Source organism: Fusarium fujikuroi, chromosome FFUJ_chr06, assembly GCF_900079805.1.
Source record: "Fusarium fujikuroi IMI 58289 draft genome, chromosome FFUJ_chr06".
NCBI classification, from domain to species: Eukaryota; Fungi; Ascomycota; class Sordariomycetes; order Hypocreales; family Nectriaceae; genus Fusarium; species Fusarium fujikuroi.
The window spans coordinates 2,047,559-2,072,194 of record NC_036627.1 but is presented as its reverse complement, the minus strand read 5'-3'; the positions used below and the strand labels follow the sequence as shown (position 1 = coordinate 2,072,194).

At 49.6% G+C, this 24,636-nt stretch overlaps 10 protein-coding genes; 5 read left to right on the top strand and 5 right to left on the bottom strand.

Annotated features, from left to right (window-relative positions):
- Nucleotides 1–500: 500 nt before the first annotated feature.
- FFUJ_05993 (uncharacterized protein) lies at nt 501–2,517 on the bottom strand (the record flags this gene model as incomplete). XM_023579268.1 has 3 exons in its annotated part: nt 501–1,060; nt 1,112–1,291; nt 1,653–2,517. 3 exons carry the CDS (start codon nt 2,515–2,517, stop codon nt 501–503), a joined length of 1,605 nt encoding a protein of 534 aa, XP_023432136.1.
- Nucleotides 2,518–4,384: 1,867 nt separating this feature from the next.
- On the top strand, nt 4,385–6,321 carry FFUJ_05992 (related to CTI6 Cyc8-Tup1 Interacting protein; the record flags this gene model as incomplete). XM_023579267.1 has 3 exons in its annotated part: nt 4,385–4,938; nt 5,068–5,648; nt 5,699–6,321. The coding sequence occupies 3 exons, from the start codon at nt 4,385–4,387 to the stop codon at nt 6,319–6,321; spliced, it is 1,758 nt and encodes a 585-aa protein (XP_023432135.1).
- Nucleotides 6,322–6,723: 402 nt separating this feature from the next.
- Nucleotides 6,724–7,743, bottom strand: FFUJ_05991 (MTG1-like GTPase; the record flags this gene model as incomplete). Its single annotated transcript, XM_023579266.1, has 1 exon — nt 6,724–7,743. One exon carries the CDS (start codon nt 7,741–7,743, stop codon nt 6,724–6,726), a length of 1,020 nt encoding a protein of 339 aa, XP_023432134.1.
- Nucleotides 7,744–8,337: 594 nt separating this feature from the next.
- FFUJ_05990 (band 3 anion transport family protein) lies at nt 8,338–10,216 on the top strand (the record flags this gene model as incomplete). XM_023579265.1 has 3 exons in its annotated part: nt 8,338–8,738; nt 8,789–8,891; nt 8,948–10,216. 3 exons carry the CDS (start codon nt 8,338–8,340, stop codon nt 10,214–10,216), a joined length of 1,773 nt encoding a protein of 590 aa, XP_023432133.1.
- Nucleotides 10,217–10,612: 396 nt separating this feature from the next.
- Nucleotides 10,613–11,656, top strand: FFUJ_05989 (related to 15-hydroxyprostaglandin dehydrogenase; the record flags this gene model as incomplete). XM_023579264.1 has 3 exons in its annotated part: nt 10,613–10,664; nt 10,731–11,320; nt 11,381–11,656. 3 exons carry the CDS (start codon nt 10,613–10,615, stop codon nt 11,654–11,656), a joined length of 918 nt encoding a protein of 305 aa, XP_023432132.1.
- A 1,141-nt stretch (nt 11,657–12,797) lies between these two features.
- Nucleotides 12,798–13,502, bottom strand: FFUJ_05988 (uncharacterized protein; the record flags this gene model as incomplete). The annotated part of the gene is made up of 1 exon (XM_023579263.1): nt 12,798–13,502. The coding sequence occupies one exon, from the start codon at nt 13,500–13,502 to the stop codon at nt 12,798–12,800; it is 705 nt and encodes a 234-aa protein (XP_023432131.1).
- A 2,403-nt stretch (nt 13,503–15,905) lies between these two features.
- Nucleotides 15,906–17,218, top strand: FFUJ_05987 (related to 2,4-dienoyl-CoA reductase precursor; the record flags this gene model as incomplete). XM_023579261.1 has 2 exons in its annotated part: nt 15,906–16,099; nt 16,150–17,218. The coding sequence occupies 2 exons, from the start codon at nt 15,906–15,908 to the stop codon at nt 17,216–17,218; spliced, it is 1,263 nt and encodes a 420-aa protein (XP_023432130.1).
- A 281-nt stretch (nt 17,219–17,499) lies between these two features.
- On the bottom strand, nt 17,500–20,416 carry FFUJ_05986 (probable 1-phosphatidylinositol 3-kinase; the record flags this gene model as incomplete). XM_023579260.1 has 4 exons in its annotated part: nt 17,500–19,984; nt 20,034–20,135; nt 20,192–20,278; nt 20,340–20,416. 4 exons carry the CDS (start codon nt 20,414–20,416, stop codon nt 17,500–17,502), a joined length of 2,751 nt encoding a protein of 916 aa, XP_023432129.1.
- Nucleotides 20,417–21,661: 1,245 nt separating this feature from the next.
- Nucleotides 21,662–22,777, top strand: FFUJ_05985 (uncharacterized protein; the record flags this gene model as incomplete). XM_023579259.1 has 2 exons in its annotated part: nt 21,662–21,742; nt 21,797–22,777. 2 exons carry the CDS (start codon nt 21,662–21,664, stop codon nt 22,775–22,777), a joined length of 1,062 nt encoding a protein of 353 aa, XP_023432128.1.
- A 289-nt stretch (nt 22,778–23,066) lies between these two features.
- FFUJ_05984 (uncharacterized protein) lies at nt 23,067–23,945 on the bottom strand (the record flags this gene model as incomplete). XM_023579258.1 has 2 exons in its annotated part: nt 23,067–23,758; nt 23,813–23,945. The coding sequence occupies 2 exons, from the start codon at nt 23,943–23,945 to the stop codon at nt 23,067–23,069; spliced, it is 825 nt and encodes a 274-aa protein (XP_023432127.1).
- Nucleotides 23,946–24,636: the final 691 nt, after the last annotated feature.

Sequence of the window (24,636 nt, the reverse complement as noted above, 5' to 3'; positions counted from 1 at the left end):
GTCTGTATAAATTCTTAAGTTGAAACAGAAAACCAATGTGTGGTTAGGAAATGTTGAGTAAGTTAGGATAGCCCTGTTATCATGCAATATGACTTTGTTCTGATTGATTGAACCCAAGTGCTGTTTGTCGTGGCCCAAGCTACAACATTCTACCTATTCCTCCTACCTGCCTACCTATCCTTAAACCAAATGTCACTTTCGTGTCGTTACTGAGCCGCCTCCCCACCGAGTAGCTCAGTCTCTTGTTATCCACACTTCCCAATAGCAGCAAGCAAGAAACCTGTCGTAGATTGGGCTTTGTCCCTTTCTTCATCTTCAAGAGCAGGAGTGCCTTATTTTCAGATGCCAGACACCGCAGTGTCCAGGTTCACTGATATCTTCTAGGTATACATCCCCTGTCATAGCTCTGTTGGTCGCCGACGTACCCCAATCATCGAGGCTAGAATAGGGAGTACCGCGATTGCGGGGAGCAGCCCCTTCCACTGAATCATGCTTGCAAACTATGATGACTGGACCTCAGTCGGTATGTCTGGCCCAGTGCGATCTCCTGGGGAATTCGGGAAATGGTTCTCGTCCTCTCCTGACTGATTCGAATGATTGTGGTTCATGTCCAGAGATGTGCTAGGCTCCCGAGTCAGGTTCTGAGCGGCAGCATTCTCTCCCCGAGATGCAGGTTTCTTGGCGCCCTTTCTGGCCTTCCGACTTTTCTCCTTGGCCTTTTCGAGAAGTCGTTTGCGATCAGCTTCTTCCTGTCGGCGTCGGCGGTCTTTCATCTCATATTGTCGTATCAATGCTCTGGGTGGCACTCCAAATATCATTTCGTATTCACAAAATTCGCAAATCCATTCGTCAGCTGTTTTGGTGGGATCCTGCCGCGCCTCTCGACGACGACGCCGCGCAGCCCTTTCGAGTGATCTGTCTAGGCGTCGTTTGCTGTCTCGACGAGAACTTCCGGAGCCTCGACTAGCTGCCACGGAAGACCCATCGTGAGGAGCAACACTGCCAGGTGGTAAGGAGCCAGGGCCGGCCTGAGTCGACATGCTGTGCTTGCTCGAGTGGCCTAACGGCTATGTCAGTAAATCAAAGTCTCGACTGTGCAACATGTACTCACCGGGCCACTGAACCGTGCCAGGGACTTGGGAATCACAGGTGAAAGTAAACTGGGTTGATGCTGGAGTCGATCTTGTTGCGATAGAGTGTTGTTGAAGTAGACTCACGTTCTCCTGTCCCTGGGGTCGAAGTTTCTCGGCGTTTGCGATAGCATTTGATATTATACCACTGCTCTCTTGCTCTGAGTTCGCGTTAGCAGCTGGAAATCCGTTGTAAGGAAGATGCGCAATTGTGGAAGAAACAGAGATCGAGGCCGGACTGCGGGGGAGAGAATCCCATCAGCCAGGCGGCAGTGCAAAATGTCACCGGTAGAGAAATGGAAAATGGTGAGCAAGTCTCCGTTCCGTTTTATGCTGTTAGCCGAAAGCTATGGAGGGCAGAGCAGGAACCCCCGTGGCTGAACAACCTCTCCATAACCAAAGGCACATGGGCATAGGGTGTCCAGAAACTCGGTTGAACGCAAACGCTAGTGATGAATCCATGTGTAGGAGTTGGGAGGCACAGCAACAGAGCTTGAAAAAGTAGAAGAGTGATGAACGTACCGCCCGTTGTCCACTGAGTGGCCTTTGGCCCTCGCTCAGCCCACGCATTACTGTTACTATCAGACAATGCTCGCAACGGGCTTCTGCCATTCCTGGAACGGCCAAGCCTGCCCCGCCCAGGTCCTGATATCCCCTGATTGTTGGATAGAAAAGTGCCCGTCGTTGGATGTGAGACTGAGTGGAAGGGCGCCCGGTCGTCGTGTGATTCGTCGGTAGGAGAATTTCCTGCACCAGCTGAAATGGCAATCTCATTACTCGAGCCCTGGGTACCATTAACAGAAAGCTCCCCAGGGGAAGGAATTTTCCGCTTCTTTTTATTGTTCGTGTTTTCAAATACATCATAACCATCCACAGAGGACGTTGCGGAAGGCTGTGGTTGCGGATCGGGAATATCTAGCTTCGAGGATCGCTGAGTTCCACGAATAAAGATCTCCGGGGGTGATCTAGTAACAAGAGTGCTTCGCAAAGCCGGCTCTTCATCGTCGCCATCTGGCAGCCCCAGTCCGTTTCTTCGAGGGGTATAGTTGCAGCCCTCCTCCGCTCGACGAGTTTGTTGAGATGGGCTGGTAGAACATGCCCTTGGCGGGCTCGTGTCTTCCCTGAAGTTGTATGGTGGGTAATAAAAGAGAGGCGTCGTTTCGTGAGTTGAAGGAGGATACGCTATTGTCTCTACGGCCCCTGGTGAGAGCTTCTCGCGCAGTCGACGTTTCGGTAACGGCCGAATCGGTCGGTCTGGGAATTGCGACGATACAGTATCTGGCGACATGTTGAGAGTTGAACCTGCGCGTGAACGAACATTTCTCGTTAGCACGTAGATCACCAGAACGATGGACAGAATCGCCACAATTATAGCGAAGTTCGACATGGTCGCAGATGGTATTGGAAGAGTTGTTGGCACCGTCAGAAGCTGCTCAGCCTTGCTGGCAGTTGAAAGCAGTTGCAGGACCAACACCTGCTAGATTGGCAACTGACGGGCCAAATGCAAAGCAAACGGAAAGCGTACCCATCGAACATTGTATAGGCTCTGTTCTAAACGACGGCAGACACGACAGTTGAGGGGCAAGTCCTGCCAAACGAGGGGTCGGAACTTGTACAATTCGTTGGCGGCAAACAAATTTAATACTGCAATACTAGTTATACAAGTCGCAGAGAAGACCAAAACGGTGATTTGCAAAAGAATGCCTGCCTCTTCGAAGCTCAGAGGGGTAAACTTGGTTCGGTCGGGCTCTAAAACGTTCTGTGTGCGGGTCAGAACATATCGTCGATATCACGACTCAGTGTTTGGCACCGGCACGAGTACCAGCCTGCACCAGCTCGGCTCGTTTCGTACTTGTATCGATTCCTGTAGTAGGTGTACGAATGGATGGCAGACTCGCTCGCTCTTGGTCGCTCAAGGCCGGGACTCGCTTACCCAGTCATGGACAGGGTGATGGAGGGGGTGTTCGTGGACACGAAGGACGCTTTTATATGAGCGCAGACGCCACAGGAGGCACAAAAAGGAGACAAAATTTATGAAGCAATAATTATCAAAGCGGGTAGCCAGAATAACACAATGCGAAGTCCGATAACGCCCTCAACGTTGCTGTATTTGAGTGTGATTGAATCACCAACTACTAATCTGTGGAGGTGCTAAGGTAGAGAGGCAGGGCCGTTGGGAGGTGGCGGGTTAGGTAATCACACTGGCGCTTCAATACATGACTGTCCCGCCCTCCCGTCTTCTCCAATTCCTGCTAACAGCAGCCACAAGGGAAAAAAGAGGGACGACCATGTTTATAATCTTGAGCTTCAACTGTACATTTCCAATGCTTTTATGCGCAAACCTGTCCTGAGTAATCTATACTGGACTGGAGCGTGGTAAAATAACTGTTTTGTGGCTCACTCGAACAACATGGCATTCAATATTTTCCTGATGTCACTCATCAGAAAATGCAGGGCATGCATGGTAGGGCAATTAATATGGAAACAGTCCCGTCTAAATGATGCGGAAACAAACCGCTCTCAGAGTCTCATTGGAGCCGGCCAATAGCCGTCTGGTCACTGTCATGCGCTGCACCTCAGCGGTGAGTGGGCACCAATTTTGCCTCTTGGCTGCTCCCGTCAGAGACCTTCAGGTTCGAGAACCCCAAAAGACCCCTGTAATCGGAGCTTGTTAGTGAGCTCAGTCTGCACAGCGAGCGCTATACTTTATGTTCTGCAGGTGGCTCGCAGTGGTTCCACCGGCTTTTGCTTTGGGGAAGGATCCCAAGCAAAGTGAGACCCGCGCCCACCTTCCTGCCCACTTTCCCACACCCATCCCATGCCCATGCCCATGCCCGCGCTTCTTCTGGCTATCCTCCTCCTCCTCCTCCTCCTCGTTCCGAAGAAAGCTTCCACCCACTCGTCTCTCTCTCATACTCTTCGTTACGGCAACTCTCCGTGTCATGACCACGGCGTTTCTACTCGGTCTCGACATGCTTGCTTGCCAATCCGTCCTTCGATACCGTTGCCCTTACTCGACATTCTTCTTTCAGTAGTCGCACTCATCGCTGGTCACTAGCCAGCTTCAACAATCTTTATTCCTTGTTCACCACCACCAATTCTCGCGATTTTCTTTCCTCTCAACTTCTCGATTGGCGCTGGGAAGAACATATCTACTGTATTTTGTCCCACGCGCCGTTGTTGGTTCCCACAACCTCTCGCCCTTTCTTCCATTTTCTCCTCTGTCACCTCAGATCGGTGACCCGGCTCCCTCAATGGCACCACCCTCGCCGCGACGGTCATCAAGAGCCCGTGCCACCAATTCACAATCCCAACAGTCATCTGTATCCTCAAGCACATCGGGTCGAGTTGAGCGGAATACGAGATCAGTCGCCAAACCGTCTTCCAACAAATCCACACCAAGTGACTCTTTGTCCTCGGAGCCATTTGAAGATCTTGACGATACCCTCCTCGGTCGAAGGCGAAAGCGTAACCACGAAGACGAAAACGATAAGACTTTGAAACCCGATAATTTTGAAATGGCGAATGGCAGCGACGACCTCCCAGAAGAGGAGGACGAAGCCGTGCGATGTATCTGTGATGCAGAAGAATACCCGGGCCGCCCACCCGTGGAAGGCGCCGACCTAGATTTCTTCAATGCCATAGAATTTACTGAAGACGTTACCGGCTTCTTCGTTCAATGCGACATTTGCAAGGTCTGGCAGCACGGCGCCTGTGTCGGCATCTTTAGCGCTGAGAGCTCTCCCGAAGAATATTTTTGCGAGCAATGTCGCAAAGATCTCCATAAAATATACACTGCAAGCAACGGGTAAGTGAATTACCCAGTGATTTTTTGCTGGCGACATGGATTTCATGTTTTTCTGGTTGCTTGAAATCTTGGACAACGCATGTTGGGCGGCCCTCCCACGAACCTGAGTACTGACAAGTTTGTTTCCAGCCAAAAATGGTCCAAGTATGTCCCCCATAACCGGCCGTCGCGCGCAACATCTCGAGCCACCTCGATTGCCAAGGAAGGCAATCGTTCACCCAAGACTGGCACGAGTAAGACCTCGCGCCCAACTTCCGCCTCACAAACCTCAAAACGCCGATCCACAATGAATAGCCGCGACCGAGCTTATGAAGACGAGCAACTCCTGCGTGCCATTGAAGCAAGTAAAGAAGATGTCCCTCAAGATGAACAAGAAATCGTGACCCGACGAGCGAAACGGGGACGAAGCGATAGTGAAGAGTCAATCGCCGTCAATGCTCGGCCACGGGATGAGAAACTGGCATCACTGAGGAACCCATTAAGTGTAAAGCGACAGAGAACCAATTCGATGTCACCCTCACCTCCTACTGAGCTGGTCGAGGTTCAAAGTTACAACGAATCAGATGAGGAGGTCAATACTCGAAATGGAGCCAAGAAAGTTCGTAACAGCAAGAATCAGCGAACCAAGACGGAGAAGGAAGATAAAGAGCGCCAGCGACAGGAAGCTGCAGATAAAAGGAAAGGCCGCGCAGAAAGGCGACGAGGAGAGGGTATGTTGGAGCGTACATTGTGATTAAGCAGGGTACTGATCATTGCATAGATTCTGACCCTTCAGAGGAAACACCTCCTGCCGTTGCTAAACCTCCCGCTACCAAAAGCATCGAGACACCGGTTATTATGGAAACCCCTGCACTTGCGCTGCCCGTTCCCGACACACCCCCTGCGAGCAACCAGACGGTCTCAAGCACCGCCAAGCGCGGCGGCAGAGCTACACATAAGAAGGGCAAAGGCAGGAACCAATACACGAGGGACCGCGATGTGGATGGCGAATCCCCAGCACGATCCATGTCAAGGGACATTCAAAAGAACGGCGAAGAGCCCACCCCAACACACACGAAACCTACAAGTGAACATCGACATGGCAAGTCAAAGCCCGCCTTACATCACAAGTTGAATATGGTGGATATGAAGCGGCGTGTCGGTGCCATAATGGATTTCATTTCAAGGACCCAAGTAGACCTTGCAGCGGAAGCAATCCCAGGCACGAACGGAAACGCAAGCAGCGGAGAAGCATCGCCGCAAAAGTCCTCAGATTCCCATTCTGTAGAGAATGAGGATACAGCAGGCTCTTCTGGGGGCAAAGATTTTAAGGACCTGAACTGTATAGAGATGATGGATGTCCTGACACGAGATATGGTCAAGTGGCAGAATCAGTATACCTGACGGCAGCATTTTGTTTCAGTAGGTCCATCATGATGAGATAAAAGGGACCTGCGCTCGATTTCTTATTTAAGGCGTTTACGGTTAGGAGCATCAAGGGGCGTCACCAGCATCCGCAGCAGATGCAACAGGCAAAGCTGTACGAGCTTGTGTATAGTCTGTTGTCGATATTATTATTTCTATGGAACCGCTTCACGAGGCGAAGCTGTTGTTCCGGCTACCTTTCTATATATACCCTAGTACGGCCCGAGGGTTCGGTCATTGGCGTCTTTGCACAATTTGAGAAGCATGGAGGAGGAGGACTCGGATCAAGTTTGGCATGAGATGACAGAATAGGCTTAAATAGTGTACATGGAGTTTGCTCTAGTATACAACATATGCAACAGAAATGGATTCCTGAGAATGCTAGGCACCTGCCTTCTCTTGTGCGATTGCTTGTTTCTTCTGTTTCTTTGCTTGGTTTAGACTTAGAGGAGGGTTGTCTATGGACTGCTGGTGCTTCTCTGATCCCTCGTCAGATACATCGTCCAGCACAAACTTGCCCATTTTCCCATGTCGCCACAAGTGTAGGATTCTGCTAGCAGCCGATTGTAAATCAGGAACGCCTTTTAGCTTTATTAGGCCGTCTTTCCAAGCAACGGCGGTAAGGAACTCATGAACGTCGTTGGTGGGCTCGCAGTATCTCTTATACAAGGTCGGCTTGAAGAGGTTCATCCGGTAGAGGAGGTAGTCCACCAGTATCTCGGTTGGTATTAACCCGTCTTTTATGCCCTGCACGAGCGCAAATTTTAGCATAGCCTCGCCGTCACGAACGTAGGGTGGGAAGACGCCGGGGGTGTCCAACAGAAATGCACCATTTAAGCCTACGCCCTTACTCTTCCCCTCTGGGTCGAGGATGCGCACATTTGTACCCATTTTGCGCGTCACGCCTGCTTGGCCTCCAGTCCTGGCTACCTTGGCCGTTTTCCTCGGTATGCCTTTGAAGCGTAGAGCGTTGAGCACTGAACTCTTGCCGACATTGGGCACTCCGACAACCATGGCCCGCAAACCGACTAGTGAATCGTGCGCCACGGTAGCGCTCTTGATCATTTTAAGTAGCTTATCTGTCGTCGAGGGTCTGTTCTTGTCCCAGAAGATGATATTATCACCATAAATCTTGCGCAGTATGTTTTGGAGATTTGGAGTGTCTGTTGTGTAATCGCATTTTGTGTAGATGATGATTCGTTCGTTACCGGCTATGATGCGATCGAGATTGGGATTGTGTGATGTGAAAGGGACCCGAGCGTCGCGGCATTCGAGAGCAAGAGAGATGTGGCTCTTCATTTTTGTCATCTCGCCGAAGCCCTTGGCATGATGGCCGATATAGTACGTTTTCGGTATCGAGTTCGGGACGACAAAACTTTGCCGAGGGACAAACTGTGCCATTGTTTCGATTCAGTGTGTTTTTACGGTAGTACGTCTTGTTCAACAGGGAATTGAAGAAGCGCCGTTGCTTTTCGAGTTGGGTATCGTGGAGCATTGAGATGTGACAGGATGAAGAAGACCCTGAAAAAGAGGGCATGATGTAAATATGATCCTCAGCCTCGTCTTAGTGCCCCACCAAGTTCAGCCTCGCCTCTCCGCACGTGATGATAAGAGCTGGCGATAACAGGAGTTACGTCATGCTCAGCTCTCGGTATCGTCGAGAACCTGTTGAACCAATTGATATTAGAGAATTGCCCACGCGGCTTATTATACTATTAGGACACAGCATGGGGAGACACAACCAAGTGCCGCCTCGCCCTTTACGGCACCGACAAGGGCAAAAGGTTATAGAAAGCCAAGGAAAATCACCAAGGCCAAGAAAAGGCCAAGACTGGGCTTGAGCTTTTTCACCAGAACAAAGGCTAAGTTATAGCGAGACTGAGAGAATAATAAGTTGACTCAGAGCCCCGGGACCATGCAAATTTCCAACATGTGCTTCAAATCCTTAGCAGAAACGACAAATTCTGTCCTGTCCTGTCCTGTCACTTGTGAACAATGGCTGAGCCGGAGCCTATCCAAGACACTATCAATGTCGAGCGGACGCCGACGCTCGGTTCTGGAAACACCATTACACCAAACACTCAAAATGCCCTAGCTGAGGATGATGCCTCGAGCCCTGCAAATGGAGGAGGGCGAGCATCCAGGTACTTTGCAAGAGGTGGAAAACTTCGACCCTTTCGACTGCTGAAGGAAGATGTTATCAACCTCAAGAGTCGATACTTGTCAGATTGGCAGATCTTCAATCAACAGGTGGTTGCAAGTGCAGTCTACATCTTCTTCACAAACCTTCTTCCCGGTATCACTTTTGCCAGTGATCTATACACATTGACCGGCAAGTCGTGGGGCACCATCGAGGTTGTGTTCAGCACTGGACTATGCGGCCTCATTTTCTCTCTGTTAGTAGCATGTGAACACCCTTTCATACCTCGTTACACATTCTGACAAGAGCTCCTAGCTTCTCGGGCCAACCTCTTACGATTCTGGGCGTTACAGGCCCATTCTCGGTGCTGGCCGAGAACATCTACGAACTATGCGAGACACACTTTCATGTAAGTCGATAAACAGTGTGCATTTATACTGGTGTCCATTGACTAACACCTCCCAGGTCGAATTTCTACCAGTCATGGCATGGTCCCTCATCCACGCTGGCTGGATGCACTATCTCCTTGCCATCTTCAATGCGCATGACTGGACTATGCAATATGTCACCCATTTCAGCGCCGACATCTTCTCACTCCTCAACAGTGTCATCTACTTCCACAAGGCGGCAATGGAGCTGAAGCGGACCCACGCTCGAGTCTCCCTTGCCGCCTTTCTATATGCTGTTCTTGGAGCGGTGGGAACGTGTCTCCTGGCAATTCTGCTGTCTACCGCAAACTCGTGGAAGCCTATGCTCCATCGCTACGTTCGACTTGGACTTACAGAATATGCTGCTGCTATTTCCATTATTATCTGGATCGGAATTCCATATATCGGGGAACTAGCATCATTAGATCATATACGGCTCGAAGTCCAAACCAGCTTTCGACCCACGAACCCAGACAGATCGACTTTCTTTGTTCGCTTCTGGGAGATACCTATCGAATGGGTCTTCTTATCCATGATCCCGGGCGCCATCGTCACGGTCTTGTTCTACTTCGACCACGAAATCAGCAGCATTATCTGCACCGTGGAACGATACGGGACCAAGAAGCCAGGCGGGTATGCCTGGGATGTTGCTCTCTTGGGAACCACTACCATCCTTTGCGGTATTCTTGGGATTCCTCCTGCAAACGGCCTGTTACCTCAAGCGCCGCTTCACTCAGAATCGTTGATGCATTATGCCATTGAGAGTCCTCCTGCGGAAGAAGGGGAACAGCCAGATTCGCCTCGGCCAGTCGCAAGGACATATGAGCAGAGATACTCTCACTTTATTCAAGCTTCTCTCATTCTGATCTTTGTGTCTCCCCCACTACAGAAGCTTCTGGGTCTTACACAGACATCAGTGCTAGCTGGTCTGTTCCTCTTCATGGGTTACCAGTCTCTAACTGTCAACCCTATTCTTGAAAGAGTTGTAAACCTACTCACGCCGCCATCTGATCTCCCTGCCCTCCCTGATAATGTTAGCTGGTTCGGTATTCACATGTACACTGTCACACAGATCATCATGACAGGTATTGTTTTTGGGGTGACGCTGACAATTGCGGCCCCTGCATTCCCTCTGATCATCATCGCTTTAGTTCCCGTCCGGTTATCGCTCATGAACCGCGTGTGGAGCCGTGAAACGTTGCGATTAGTGGATGGATGGGCTTGTCGGGAGGGCAAACCGGAGGATTCGGATTCAGAGACGATGCAGGTGCAAGGATCTGGAGATGAGGAGAAGGCTGGTGTTTGATTTGAATGCTTCAGAGAGGAGGTGAGACGAAATATCGCTGCAAGTAACAGGGGTCAGAATACTCATATACAGATACACATAGATTAGACTTTGCATGAAACCCATATGAAGAAGTACGCAGTCGATTCATTCGTCAGCCCATGCATGTCCCTAGTGCCTTTCGTACGACAATCAGACTGCCCCGCAGAAACTGCACTTCAGTTCACTCTCCTCTCTAATATCAACTCCCTTATTCAAAACAGTCGAGCGAGCGACTGCAACGCTGATTCATATAACAGTTGGAGTAGGGGTCATACAGCCCTGAAAGACACAACTCGCGTCATTGGGCCCTCGCTGGCGATCGGATCACCAACAATTTAACAACCTTAAAGTGAAACACTTCTAATCAAAAGGAATATGCCAACGTCTGTGCAGGAAAAATCCGCGCTTGTCACTGGCGGTGGCTCAGGTATGAACATGCCAAATCCATAGACCTGCAAGGAATCGTGGACTATTGGTTGACGACGAAGCACAGGTATTAACTTGTGCTTTGTCCGTATACTCCTAGACAATGGATGTTCGGTCCTCATTGCCGATCTCAAATTGCGACCCGAAGCTCAACAACTCCTGAAGCAATATCCGTTCCCTGGCATCGACGGTAAAGCTGGGGTGTTGTTTCAAGAAACCGACGTTACATCTTGGCCACAGTTGACGGCTGCTTGGGAGAAGGCCTTGAAGAAGTTCACAATTGTCGATATTGTCGTTCCAGGAGCCGGTCTGTTCGAGCCTCAATGGTCCTCCTTCTGGGAACCACCCAGAACTGAGAGTAACAAAGATAGTGTTTCTCGAGATGATACCAATGCGGAACCTGGACACTATGCAGTCTTGGATGTGAACTTGGTATCTCCCATTCGGCTCAGTCAGCTGGCTATCGGGCATTGGACAAAGACGAAGCAGAAGGGATGCCTTGTACATGTTGGCAGCATGGCAGGTTACTTAGCCGGCATAGCAACGCCCTTGTACTTTGCGAGTAAGCATGGCTTGCATGGGTTTGTGAGAGCATTGGGGGGATTGCGTGATGAACTCGGTATTCGAGTCGGCTGTATTGCTCCCGGCGCAGTAGAGGTAAGCTCGCCAGAGTCTCTGCGAGCCTTTGAAAGACTGCTAATGCAAGGCTACCACTAGACTCCTCTGTGGCATGAAGACCCAACCAAAGCAGTCATGCTAGACGAGGATACAGTTCTGCTAGATCCTCAAGAAGTGGCTCAAGGCATGTGGCAACTTGTCGTTAACCCAGAGTATGGAAATGGCACCATCCTCGAAGTGGCCAAGGGGGAAACGAGAGTTGTACCACTTTTCAATGCACCAGTTCCGACAGGTGAAGGCATTGTGGTACCTGGGTATGAAGCTTCTAAGGACGCTCTGTATGCGAAGCTGAAAAAGGAGGGCTTGAACGTATGAGCGACGATGTATCGCTGAGGACCTCATCTCCTAGACTACCATCACATTGTTGGACGGGCATGAATCGGATATCTCACAAAAAACTCTGCACAGCCTCATATACGCACACATCAGAATATTTATAGAAACAGTGACGTTCACCGAAGCACTTGTACATCCTGATCTGTGCTTCAGATTACGGCACAAGCAAGCCACGGGCGGAACCACCACAGATCTCTAGTCAGCCTTCCCTGCGCATGGATCAGATCAAGGACCGTGAATAGTAAGGATCTGGGGTTCAATTCTTCATAAGCCTCGTATCCAATAACAAAGGGAGACTTCCCTCTAGTGACGGAGCTTTGACCAATGTCTTGGTATGTTGTCTCCAAAAGCTCTCCTTGTTTTCTCTCAAAACAGAATCACCTATCTGTACAAATTGCTCTTTAGAAATAGATGTGTAAAGTCCAAAAGGGCACCCGGAGCGTGCTCCTTTCTGTCACCTCCAAGAAATTTTGAAAAGAATAGCCTTGTAACTCTCACAAAGAAATAATAATCTGAGATGATTCTCCGCACAATAGTAGCAGGGGCCGTTCAGGTGATGGTGGCAAGTAATAAATGACAAATAGTGACATGAAACCCGTAAGATGACCATGATACACTGCATTGTAGTATCATAGCGCATAGCATAGACAACTGAAGCAATGCCAAACAAGAAGAAAACAAATCCATAATTCGCACACCAGATAAGTGAGCTCGCGAAACGACTTGGGTATCTTGATGAGCTGCCTTCACCATACTGCACTGCTCTTGATTCCTTCTCCCCCCATCCCCCCCCTGCTCCACTGCAGACACCCTTTCCCCCCAACCAAAGACATGGGCTGAGAACATCCTTCTGGCTGCGTAGAAAACGGTCACGATAGAAGAAACGCTTTTTCAGAAGTGGTTGGACCGGCCCATGTTGTGATGCTGCTGCTGCTGCTGCTGCTACTTCTGGCTCGATCGATAATAATAAAAAATAGGTGTAATGTGTTGTCTTGTCTCAATTTCCGGTCTTTGAATATGTAAATAGTTGAAAAGGAAAAACGGGGTGGCTGTCCAGCCATTATTGGCGAGTCGAGCACGGCAGGCGAATTTGGCTCTGGGTGTCGCATGAAACGTCGATCTACTTGATGTTCTTGAAAAGATCAGAACCCAAGCTTCCATTGTCCTTTTCGAGATCGGTCAATTCGGGTATCATGGGAGGCGGCGGGCCGGATTGTTTCTTAGGTGTCGGTGCACGAGGACCTTCCTCCATAAACATGGTACTAGCTCGTTTGCTGGGGTTCGTCTCTCCGGTCCTCATGCGTCTGAACCAGCCGCTGGTTCTCCTAGACTTGCGCTCGTCGAGGTAGCTTGCGCCACCCTGGCTGCTCGGCCGGGCAAGGCCACCGGCGCCGGCGGCTGGGACACTTCCGTTCGATGATATCTGGCCCTCTGCATAAGTGTTATTCAACATGGTTCTACTGAACAGGCGACGGATGCTGCCTTGGCGGCTTGAAGCAGCTGGGCTCAAAGGCGCATCCTCGTCGGCGTAGCGCTTGGTTCCAGCAAGATTACCATTAGAAGAAGCAGTGATGCTTGGCTGAGGTGTGTTCTTGTTGACGTCCTCGGTGACACTGCTGTATGTGTCCTGTCCCGGTTCCTTCTTGGATTCGTCCTTGACGTCTTTGGCGGGTGGCGGTGTCTGTGGAGGAGTTGGGACCTTCTGAACAGGTGATTCCGGAGGCGGTGGAATATTGGTGCCGTCCGTGATACTACCAAAATTGAGGTTGAGAGCAGGCAGCTGGAATCGCGAACCTCCGCCGCTCTTGCCAAAAAGAGACGACATAATTGGAAAATAGGTAAATTGGTGATTCGTGCACGATACGAGACGAGGCGGATCGGACGGAGAATGGAAGAAGGCAGGTCGATTCGATGGCGAGGGCCCGAATTCGGAAAGGGGTATTTAGCAAAAGCAGGATACCTTAGGCGAAGCGAGGGCCTAGGAGCTCAACAAGAGAATTGGAATGGCAATCAAAACTCTCAATGAAGCTGCAATTGATGACTGGGATCCAACAAGCGGGTTTAGATGACGAAGCTGAGTCTCAAACTCCCCGCAAGAACAGGGCGAAGAGAAAGGAGAGTTCTAGTCAACGGTTTTGACCTGACCAGGATGGAGAGGTACCGTAGAATAACGAGGCAAGGTACAGACGCAGCGTCGCAGACAGCACAGTGCTGTAGCGTAGCGTAAGGTAAGGTAAGGTACCTACGGAGTAGAGGTGGAAAATTGGAGCAAGGGTCTGGTGGCTTGTGGTTGACTGCAAGTTGCAGGGATCTAACACGCGGCGTGGCGTGCTTTTGGTAACAAGGACGATGATCCCAGACGTGGGGAGCAATTGAGGCGATGGGTAGTTGATGTAGAGAGAGATATTATGAGGCAGTAGATGTTGTAGGATAGAAGAGAGGAGAAATTGGACGGAGAGGAGAGAGGAGAGAGAGAGGAGGATGTGTTCAGAGGAGAAGAATTGGTGCAAGACCGGGTCTTAGGTTGGAGGAGAAAGAGCTATGAGAGGTACAGTACGACCTTCCTGATGTAAGTGGAGAATGTCGTGGCTGGCAGCGAACCTAATAAAGCTACTTTGGGAGTACTTTACGGTTCGAGTGCCACACAAAAGTGTTTCCTTTTCAGACCTTGCCCCTGAGAGACCCAGACTGCGGCGAGCCCGCTGTTCCCTGGACCCTGCTGGAGCCACGCGAGCTGGGCGTCTTTGGGCACGCAAAGTACTGCCTAGTACACTGCGTTACCAGAAATGGTGATTGGTCTAATCGATTTGGGGGATAGCGGTCCCTCTCGCAGCGTGTGGCTGTCGAGGCTTGGAGGTACCCCCAAAGTACTGATCTTGAATCTTGGAAGCCATCATGCAATCACTCAAGACTACGGGACAGGCCGAGACTATTGACGAAAATGACACCAAATTGGTGAACGATTCAGAAGCAAAAAGGTTGAATCAACTCTGCTATACCGTCGATGCATTGGAAACTCAGAAAAGAAAGCACCGATTGATCGTTGAGTTGATCATACATGATTCAAAAGTCAATTCATCATATTCACTGTCGCTCCCTTCTCTTTTCTCCCTTACAACCCCGAGAAAACACCCTTTTTCTAACGCCACAGACGTGTGTCGAGACTCGATGAACCACCCATTCGACAATTCGACGGAGAGAAGAAACGTTGGCGCCAACATGTTTCAACCGGGCCTATATCAACGGCTCCATGTTGATAATCGAGGTACAGTACCTACTAACCTACGGCGGATAGGTAGTTACGAGGTGTTATCTGTCAACAGTGCTATAACACATTGACCATATTCACAAGCTGCCTTGTTGCCGAGATTACTCTTTCAGATAGCTCGTATCTATCCTCACAAGTACCTTGGCACTCAAGGCGCAGTTTCAACACGATAACTCGACCAGCGGAGAGAAATTCTTGGCTGGACTGGATTGCGTTTCCACGGGAGACCAGGAACCCGCCCAAAAGACTAAAACATGTTTCACTCAGGGCACGATTGTCTTGCCTATTTTTTCCTCTTTTCTGTTAGAGCGATTCAAGATCGGACTATGTATGACTATCCCCCCTTTATCGTGCATAGGAGAAACAACCCAAGTTTTTCTTCCAAGTTGTCAAGTCCTGGGACCAATCTCCAGCATTTGCAGTATATAAAAAAAGGCTCCGATTTCTTTGGGCTGTTTCTCGCCATTGCGAGTCATGATAGGGGAAGTATCGTCAAGTACCTCACTCATTACGAAGCGTCCAAGCTAGCGCAGTCAGACAATTCTCGTTCCCTATTCAAGTTGTAGAAACTCTAACGCTATTCCTAATTTTATTTCTTGTGTTACCCGTCTCGTCGACATCTCCCGATCTAGGAAGGCCCCCCGCGTTCCACAAACGCGGGAATGGATCCATCATCCATCCCACCCGCACTCATTAATCTAATCAATTTGGACTTGGGCCCCCCAGAATCTTCACAAGGTCTAGAATTTCTGTTTCTCTGGCTGGGGATGCGGCCCCATTTAATCGCATAATCTAATTGGCTTGTCAATATTTCACGTCATAGAGCTTTAGACTAATCGTTTTGACCCGAGCTCGGCTGGACTTGTTTCGTCAAGCTTGAATCAAGCATCAACCTCAATTGAGCAAAGCTAATCAATCTTCTTGTTTCAGTTCGACAATCGGTTGCAGACTTTCATCGCAATGGCTAGCTCGCAGTGTCTGCGCCTTAGGCCACTCGCCTCCTCAGGACTTGCAAGGCCCTCGGCTAAGCTCAGTGCTCAACCTATGACCCGACTTCCCATGATCGCCGCACGACATAAGTCGGGTCCTTATGGCTACACACAGGCTAAAGCTCTCGTCTTCTCAAAGCCCGGAGACCCAGCCAAAGTTCTCAAGTATGTGTATGATATATCTCACCGCCAATAAGACTAACAATTGTCTGTAGGCTTCACAGTCACTCTGTCTCCCCTTCTATTCCCTCGGATTCGGTCCTCGTCCGTACTCTTGCCGCTCCCATCAACCCCGCCGATGTCAACACAGTCCAGGGAGTTTATGGCTCTATGCCTCCCTTCACCAACTTAATTGGTACCGCTGAACCTTCCGCTATTCCCGGTAACGAAGGTGTTTTCGAGGTCGTTTCCACAGGCTCACCCTCCTCCTCGCTACAGAAAGGCGACTGGGTCATCCCCGCCATCGGCCAGTTCGGTACTTGGAGAACACATGCAATTGCTGAAGCCGATAAGTTCATCAAGATCGATAAGGAGGGCTTGACTCCTACACAAGTCGCAACCGTGAGCGTCAACCCATGCACCGCCTACCGCATCCTGCGACATTATGGACCCAGTGCTGGTCTTCAAGCTGGTATGGGTATGCGCCCCCTTGAGGTTGGCAGTGGCCAGTGGTTCATTCAGAATGGTGCCAACTCTGGTGTTGGACGAGCTGCCATCCAGTTTGGAAAGCTCTGGGGCTTGAGGAGCATCAACGTTATTCGCGATCGCGAAACACCCAGAGCGACTAACGCTTTGAAGAAAGAGCTTCAAGACCTCGGCGCAGATGTCGTCGTCACCGAAACCCAGTTTCTAGCTGCCCAGTGGAAGGATCAACTAGCAGAAATCACCCGCAAGGGTCGTGAGGAGATCGGTCTAGGTCTCAACTGTGTTGGTGGCAAGTCAGCAACTACAATCGCTCGGTCGCTCGGCAAAGGCGCTACCATGGTCTCTTATGGCGGCATGGCCAAACAGCCAGTCTCACTACCCCTCGCTCTCCTTATCTTCAAGGATGTCCGTTTTCTTGGTTTCTGGCTCAGCAGACTCAATGAGGAGGATCCTACCGGCAGGAGACATGCCATCAACGATATTCTTCAGCTCATTCGATCTGGCCAGTTCCGCGACGTCCCCATCGAGGAGGTCAAATGGGACTGGGAGACAGAGGAGGTGACTCTGCGCAATGCCGTACAGCAGGGCCTTGAAGGATTCCGTAAGGGCAAGGGTATCTTCACATTTGGTGAGACATAGGCGGGATAGAAATACGTGAATAAGAGTAAAACGTACATCGTGATTGGCTGGGCTGGCTGTTCCATTATGAACAGGTAAACCAGGCTACTGCAAAGTGTCATAAGTAGCCCTTCCTTAAACCATTGAGCCGAAGGATATACAGACACAGGTCCTCAACGAAAGGAATGACAAATGCAAATAATAACATGTCAAATATCAGGATCCGGTTTACTTCCTAGCAAAAGCTAATATACATTATATGAACGCCCCAACTCCGGTTGCCTGTGTCATTGCCAATCATTCTATGCCCTGAAAGCCTGTGCCCACTCATGCAGCTTGTCAATGACAACGGGGGCGTAAGATGTTTGGGCCTCCTCGATGATCCGGTCAAAGTGACTCAGTGCCTCTTCTTCACTCAACTCCAAGTGGAAACGGTCTCGGACCTTGAGCACTGCCTTATCAGGCTCGAGTCGGATATCAGGGATGTTGGCATCGACCATAAGACTAAAGAGATTGAGAATGAGATTTGAGTTTTTGCGTAGTGCCGTAAACGCAAGGAAGCAGTACTGCTTGAACTGCTTGTAGTGCTCCGAGTTCACGCCACCCATGCAATCCACCATCTCTTTGGACAGCTTCATCAGGGGCGCGAAAGGTTTGGGATCTCTGCCAAGAATGTAGCCGAAGTCGGCATGGAAGAAGTGGCCGTCAGGTGCAAGAAGCAAGTTCTCCAGGTGACGATCGCCAACGCCTAGGATATACGTGATGACACAGTACCCTGCGCAAGATCTTACGTACGTGTCCAGCGTTTCTTGCCGGACGCCAAGAGGTTGATTGTCATCCGGATTGTTAATCTTGAGGTAGGCCAAAGCTGGGTTGTTTTTGAACTTGTTGGCAATACTTGACAAGCTTTGGGATTGTACGAACTGCGAAGCGCCAGCAGAAGTACTTGTCGCCAGGATCTTGTAGGGCGACAACTTGAGGTCAAGGTTCTCTTTCTGCAGCAGTTGATCCATAAGAGTGATGATCTGGATAACAAGCTGATCTTGTCTAAGATCATCGCCCAGCTTGAATATAATGGCATAGGAGGTCCCGTTTGCTGTCCTGAAGGTGCATTTGAAGGGATTTAGTGAAGACTTGAACACAACTGTTTGGTCTGGTATGATGCCCGTAATCAGTACTGAAGGGTCAAGCGGCATCGGTAAGGGTGGGTCGAATGATAACAACTCGTTCTTGGGATCAGCCAGAAAGTGCTTAACTCGGTCGACCTTCTTCGGAATGGATTCATTCGAGGTCTTGACCTCTTGAGCAATTCTTGACAGAATAGCGACTAACTCTGCTTGGCGCAACAGAGTCTTGCGCGTTTCCTGGCCATCTGGCTGTTTGACAAGCTCGGCCATGAAGTCGTATGCGACCTTGCGGTAGATGTTGCGGTTATCAATACCTTGCTCAGGGCTGGCATCGTCACACTCAACCATAAGATACCAGTGAAAATAGTTGCCGAGCAAAAAGTTGGCAGCCGCACGCTGAATCAGGAAACGGGCCAGAGATGAATCTTGACTGCTTTCCTCTTCTGAATCTGCTGATATGTGCTCATACTTGAGCGCTTGGACAAGTTGAAGAAGATAAAGCAGAAGTTCCTTGTCGTCGGCTTTTCGTAATCTGTCTACAGCGTACGAACGTACAGCAGAGTTGTCGAAGGATGGTCCGAGGAGCTCCAGCGCATCGTCAACATCGATTGCGGTCCAGCGCCCGAGAACTTGAATAGCTTGTCTTGCCTCGCCGTGATCTCTCCAGTTGACAGATTTGACAAACTTTGTCAACGCTCTCTTGTCTCGTGTCAAGTGGTAACGGAATTTCCATACCAGATCTGCCTCCTCTGGGGTGAGAACATGGGTTGGAGAATACGACATTATGAGATTGAGCTCATCTCGAACCTTGGCATTCGGCTTCAAGTTCTTATCAATGATACCGTGCCTGTATGAGCTTCTGAACAGTCTTCGGTGCTGGGCCTCTGCAGGGTTGTCTCTATGTCCAACTTCAGGGTCATAGACTTTAATGAGCCGTCTCCCAGGCGCCGAAGAGCCCTCGCCCACGGCATTGATACCTGGGCCGTAATGAACCTCCGGCTGACGGTTTGCGAGGCTTGCCTGCGAAACCGAGAGATTCTGGAAAGCTGAAATCGGGGGCGGATCGTATTCGTGGTCAGCGAAGACAACAGGGAAATCGAAACGTGGCAACTCCACGTTTAGTAAGAACGTCGACTGTCCAGGGCGTCCATCCTTGTTTTCGCCATCTTGATTGTCCGGGCCGTTCTCACCGTTGATAGCTCGTTGTCTCTGGAGCATCTTCATTGACGATTTGGCAGCTTGCAGGCCTCGTTTCTCAAAGCTTCGAAAGACCATCTGATCCAGCCAGTCAACCCGAGGGATCTCGCCCATCTCGTGTTTCTTGAACAAGGTCTCCATCCGTTCTAACTCTTCTGCGTCTTTATCTAGTGGAGGGACTTCCCCTTTTCGCGTTGTTTTCTTCTTTGTGGAAACCAGCGCGGGCGTTGTTGAGTTGTCGGTGCCGTCTGCATTCTTGTATCGGTGAACAAGACACTTTTGCCTTCCCTTCTGTACTTGATTGTCCTCATCAAACATGGGCAGTGTCGTGCCGCCAAACGGAATAGCATGGCCAATGGCCCCTTTACCGCCAGTCGGCGATAGATCCCATACTGTTATAGCCAAGCATGAGTTCGCTGGTAAGGAGTCGTATGTAATAGGCAACTGTAGCCACTCATTCCATCTAACTTGGTCAATACGTCGTGCGCCATCACATTCGGGGGTTATCGTACTTTCGCTCGGATCGAAAAGGTTTATAAGCGGTCTGAACAGGGACAGTCAAGGGTTTCGATCCAGCCCAAATCTGCACTGTGACATAAAGGTCAGAGCATGGGCTAACAGCTCTTGTTAGTCTATCGCATAAGTCAGGGCAGTGAGCAATGTCGCGGACCTCAGGTTGGACCCAACGTGGCGCAGGTCGGGGCGCTCGAGAAGAGTGGAGTGCTTGAAGGGAGGTTCGTCGCCCTCAAGATTCATACTGCCAAATGTCAGCTTCAGTATTCCCATGATGGGGGGGGGGGCGGTTTGAGGAGCATTACATGCGAATGGTCACTGGATGATGGACGTCCTTAGAAGCCGCAAAGGAGAACGGGTCCATGCGCCCGTACTCAGACATGATAGGCTATGTCATGCTGTGTGAATAGAAGAGAAGTAGAAATGCGCGCAGAGAATGAGAGCTATTCTTAGTGTTGGAGGTTCTGAGTTGCGTTGTGAATATACCTTAGGCAGGTTGGTAGTGGTAATGGCTGGTATTGAGTTGCGATAAGATAAGGAACCCTACTAAGGTAGGTAGCTCATCAGCTTGATCACGGTGGAGAAGATCACATGGGCCCCGTCATACATAGTAAGTCTACCTCAGCTTCCATCCATATAAAGGCACTCCACAGATATCACTCTGGTTGTTCAGAGCCAAGATTCATTGACCTCCTCGATGAGCAATCGAAACGCGAATGTTTCTTTTCTATTCACGTACTTTCAAAATCAATCATTCGCAGAGCCACTGACCAAGCCCTTTATTTGCTTGTCTATGAATTCCCTCTTGTGGCTAGCTCCTTGATCAGCCGCCGTTACCGCATCATCGGAACCTCTACTGCCGGACTGAGGATTGACACTTTTTTGCTTTTTATTTGGCTGCTCACTTCCCAGTCCGTAGTGACTATTGATGGGATACAGCACGTTCTCGTATTTTTATCAACCAAACATGGGCATGTGTCAAGATTCATTTCCCGAATATCAACCAAGATGCTACGTAGCATTGCTAGTCGAGCTTCTTTGTAAGTGCCCCTGGATAAAGTACTCTTATGAAGGCACGGAGTAGTCAAGTAGACATGACAGGGCAATTCTCGATGCCTAATGACCCCAGGCTTTCTTATACTTCCCGTCTGCCGACTAAATAAATTGACCAGTCCCAGGCATTGGTTCATATCATACTACTTCGTAAATTACCTAGGTATGTAGCTACCCTCTGCGGCACTTACATCCCGATCCGCGGTCCTGTCTCATAGCGGACATGGATACTGCATAGCTAGGCGCATCCCAATCTTCAAAGCGCATAGCCCGAACCTAGAAGCCACACCATCATCCCCATCAATCAATGGATATCCCTCAGAGACATGCACCAAAACTCTAGGCATTTCGTATCCCTGGCCTAGCAAGCCCCAGCATCTGAGCCTCTGTAGGTCCAAGAGGACCTATCACGTGCGGCCTTTTGAGGCGTCAGCGTCATAACTACCTAGGTGCTATGCCTATGGTAATCTCAACAACCTTCAACTCTGAGACTCAATGCTGTCTCTCTCTCTAGAGCATTGCTCTCTGCTGCTCACCCCATGCCACGACCTCGGCCCGCCCAAAGAAGGCCAACATGTCTCTTTCGAGACGCACCGATGCCGCCTCCAAGTTTACGTCTTCGGGGAGATATACCCCAGAGGCCATGATAGTCATAGTACGGCCCCTGTCGAATTCGATACTCGAGTACTCCATTTAACACGCCTTATAGACCTGTGCCACTATTTCGCTGTACAATGGCATCGAGCTGCTTCTCCTCATCTTGACATCATCCAGGCGGCATAACGACCTCTTCTCATGGAGCCTTGCTGTGGCTTCCGTGGGTGTGCTGCCGTATGCGAGTGGCTGGCTGGTTCGCTATTTCGATGTTGTGGGGGACGTTGCAAATATGCTCATAAACGACATTGGCTGGATACTCCTGACTACTGGCCAAGCTCTTGTTCTATATTCTCGACTCAACTTGCTCGTCAAAAGTATCTCCATTTTGAAGGTTACGAAATGGATGGTAATCCTTAATGCTATTATATGGCACAGCGCGGTTACTGTTCTTTTGTTTGCTATCAGCACGCAGCAAAAACTCGACCGCAACGGTGCGTTCATCAAAGTCCAAAAGATTCAGCTGGCATTCTTCTGTGCTCAAGATTTCTTCCTTTCAGGTCTTTACATTTGGAAAACGACGGAGATCATCAAGAGAAAAGAAGCTGAAAACCATACTCCTCGGATAATCTGGCACCTGTTTGCTATTAACGTGGGAATCGTTATAGTAGATGTCACGCTCCTCGCCGTTAGCTTTACCAATAATTTCCTGTGGCAACAGGGAATCAAGGCAGTGGCCTACTCGGTAAAACTCAAAGTTGAGTTTGTTATACTCGGGAAACTCAGCGACTACGTTCACAAAGGAGGTGAATTGATCAATGTCGAACATCCTGTCTTTGGATTTGTAGAGATGGAGCCCGAGCCTCCGTCAAGAAAACAATCGATACAGCCATCAGCTACCCCCGAGACTACACATTTAGAAAGAGTGAGGAAGCAGTCGACTATTTCTGCTGCAGAGTCGTCACGCAACCGAGAGTTCATGTCCGATGGGATCGCGGCACATAGAAGCGAAAGCGTCAAGAGGCGTACACTGGATAAGGGCAAGAGTAAATGCATGGATGATTGTTGCAATACTGGCGTTTCGGCATCAAAATAGTATTATACCCAATGTTTAGTCAATTTCTGAAATTTCAAACCATTATGCTGTCTTAAGGCCAGTCAAGATATGGTGGTATTAAAATCCTGAAGTTGTTTAGTGTTGCATTCTTGGAAGACTATCAGACTGGTCAGTCTATCAAAGAATTTCTCGAGCATATGTACAGCCAGTATTATTACAAATTCCTACAGATATTTGTACATCATTCCCCAACTCCTCTTCTATGCTCTGTTCATACAACATCATCATCACCGTCATCTCGTCACCGTCATCTCGTCATCCTTTACGTCTATTTGTGTCCCTGGAGATGCCAGTCAAACACCTTCATAAACACTTCCTTTCCATCTCCCTCCAAAACATCTCCGTGGCAAGGAATCATGGTATGAAAATCCCACTTGGCGATCTGCGCCATGCTGTCGTTGAAACTTTCACGGTTCTTGGCGAGGAGATACCAGTTGAATCTCTGCAACCACTTGGTATCGCCACGGGGGTTCTGAACACAGGCGAAGAGCTTGCCAACAGCTCCATCTGCGGGCAATTCTGATTCGGGCACTTTACTGTACTGCTCGGTGGGGGGTAGGTTAAAGAGAAGATCAGCCTGGATCAGGACTTGCTCAGGCTTGTAGAAGAAGACAATCTCAAGGTTGGCGTGGCCGTCGACGTATTCATAGTCAAAATCGGCATCGAAGTCGGGGTCGATCTTGATTTCCCGCTTGTTTTCCTTCTTGAAGACAACAGCAAACTCATCGTCGTTGATCTTGGGATCGTCGGTCTGCTTGGCTCGCTTTTCTGGGAGGCCCTCTGGGCCGATGATCTTGGCTGACGGGTATGCCTTCTTCCACTCTGACAGGAATATATGGTGCTCATAGTCCAGAGCAACGATATAGCGGACATCGCCTCCCATCTCCATGACTTTGGCTTGGGTGGCTTTGGTGAGTGCGACTGGTGAGAAGATGGCAAGGCCTCCAGAGGTGAGCTTGACTATTGGAGGTCAGTATGGCGCTCAAGTTACTTGTTATGAGTAGGAGAGCATACCTAGAGTGCCTCGGCCACCGATCTTGACCTTTCCAAATCGTGAAAAGGGGACTGAGAAAGTGGCAATGTTGGGGGTGACATTGCGAATGACCATGACATGATCAGGGTCTGAAGGGATGAGTTTGGACGACATTTCTGTTGAGTTGGAGGTTTCTGATTGCGTGCTGAGGTTGTGATTCTGTGCTGGTAGAGTGAGAGAGGTTGTGAGTTTGGGTCTGTTGATCGGTGGTGTCGCAATATGAGGTTGAAGATGTATGACGTTGAAGTCGTGTGTTGGAGTCTGTTTATTATTAAACGCACGTGAAAATAGAAGGAGTCGTTGTTGGTGCCGGAATGATCTAGATGCCTTGATGGTTAAGTATTGAATTCGAGACGTTGGACGTATCATTACGAGCAAGGCAATTAATCAATCAATCAATCAATCAATTAATAAATAGATAATTGTCATCCAATGTCGAGGCCGCGCTTGAACTTGAATTGGTAATATTCCAGTTGAGAATGGAATTAGTCTTTGCATTTCTTCAATGACATCAACATTCCGATCCATATTGACAATCAATCGGCCGACTCTGGCTGACTTGGCCCGAGACCCTGGAAATCGGGGCTGCTAACTCAAGCGTCAATAGTGGATACAACGGAGCAACCGACATCCATGGATGTGAGGTGAGTGTTCTTGGTGCTTGGGTGCTGCTGTAGTGTAGGTACATATTTGAAACACCGTTGACTACCTGTACCTACCTACCTACTAAGGTACCTAGGCAATACGCCGCCCTGCATGCACTTTTAGGCTGGGATGCAGCACAACCAAGGTACCTACTGAGGTG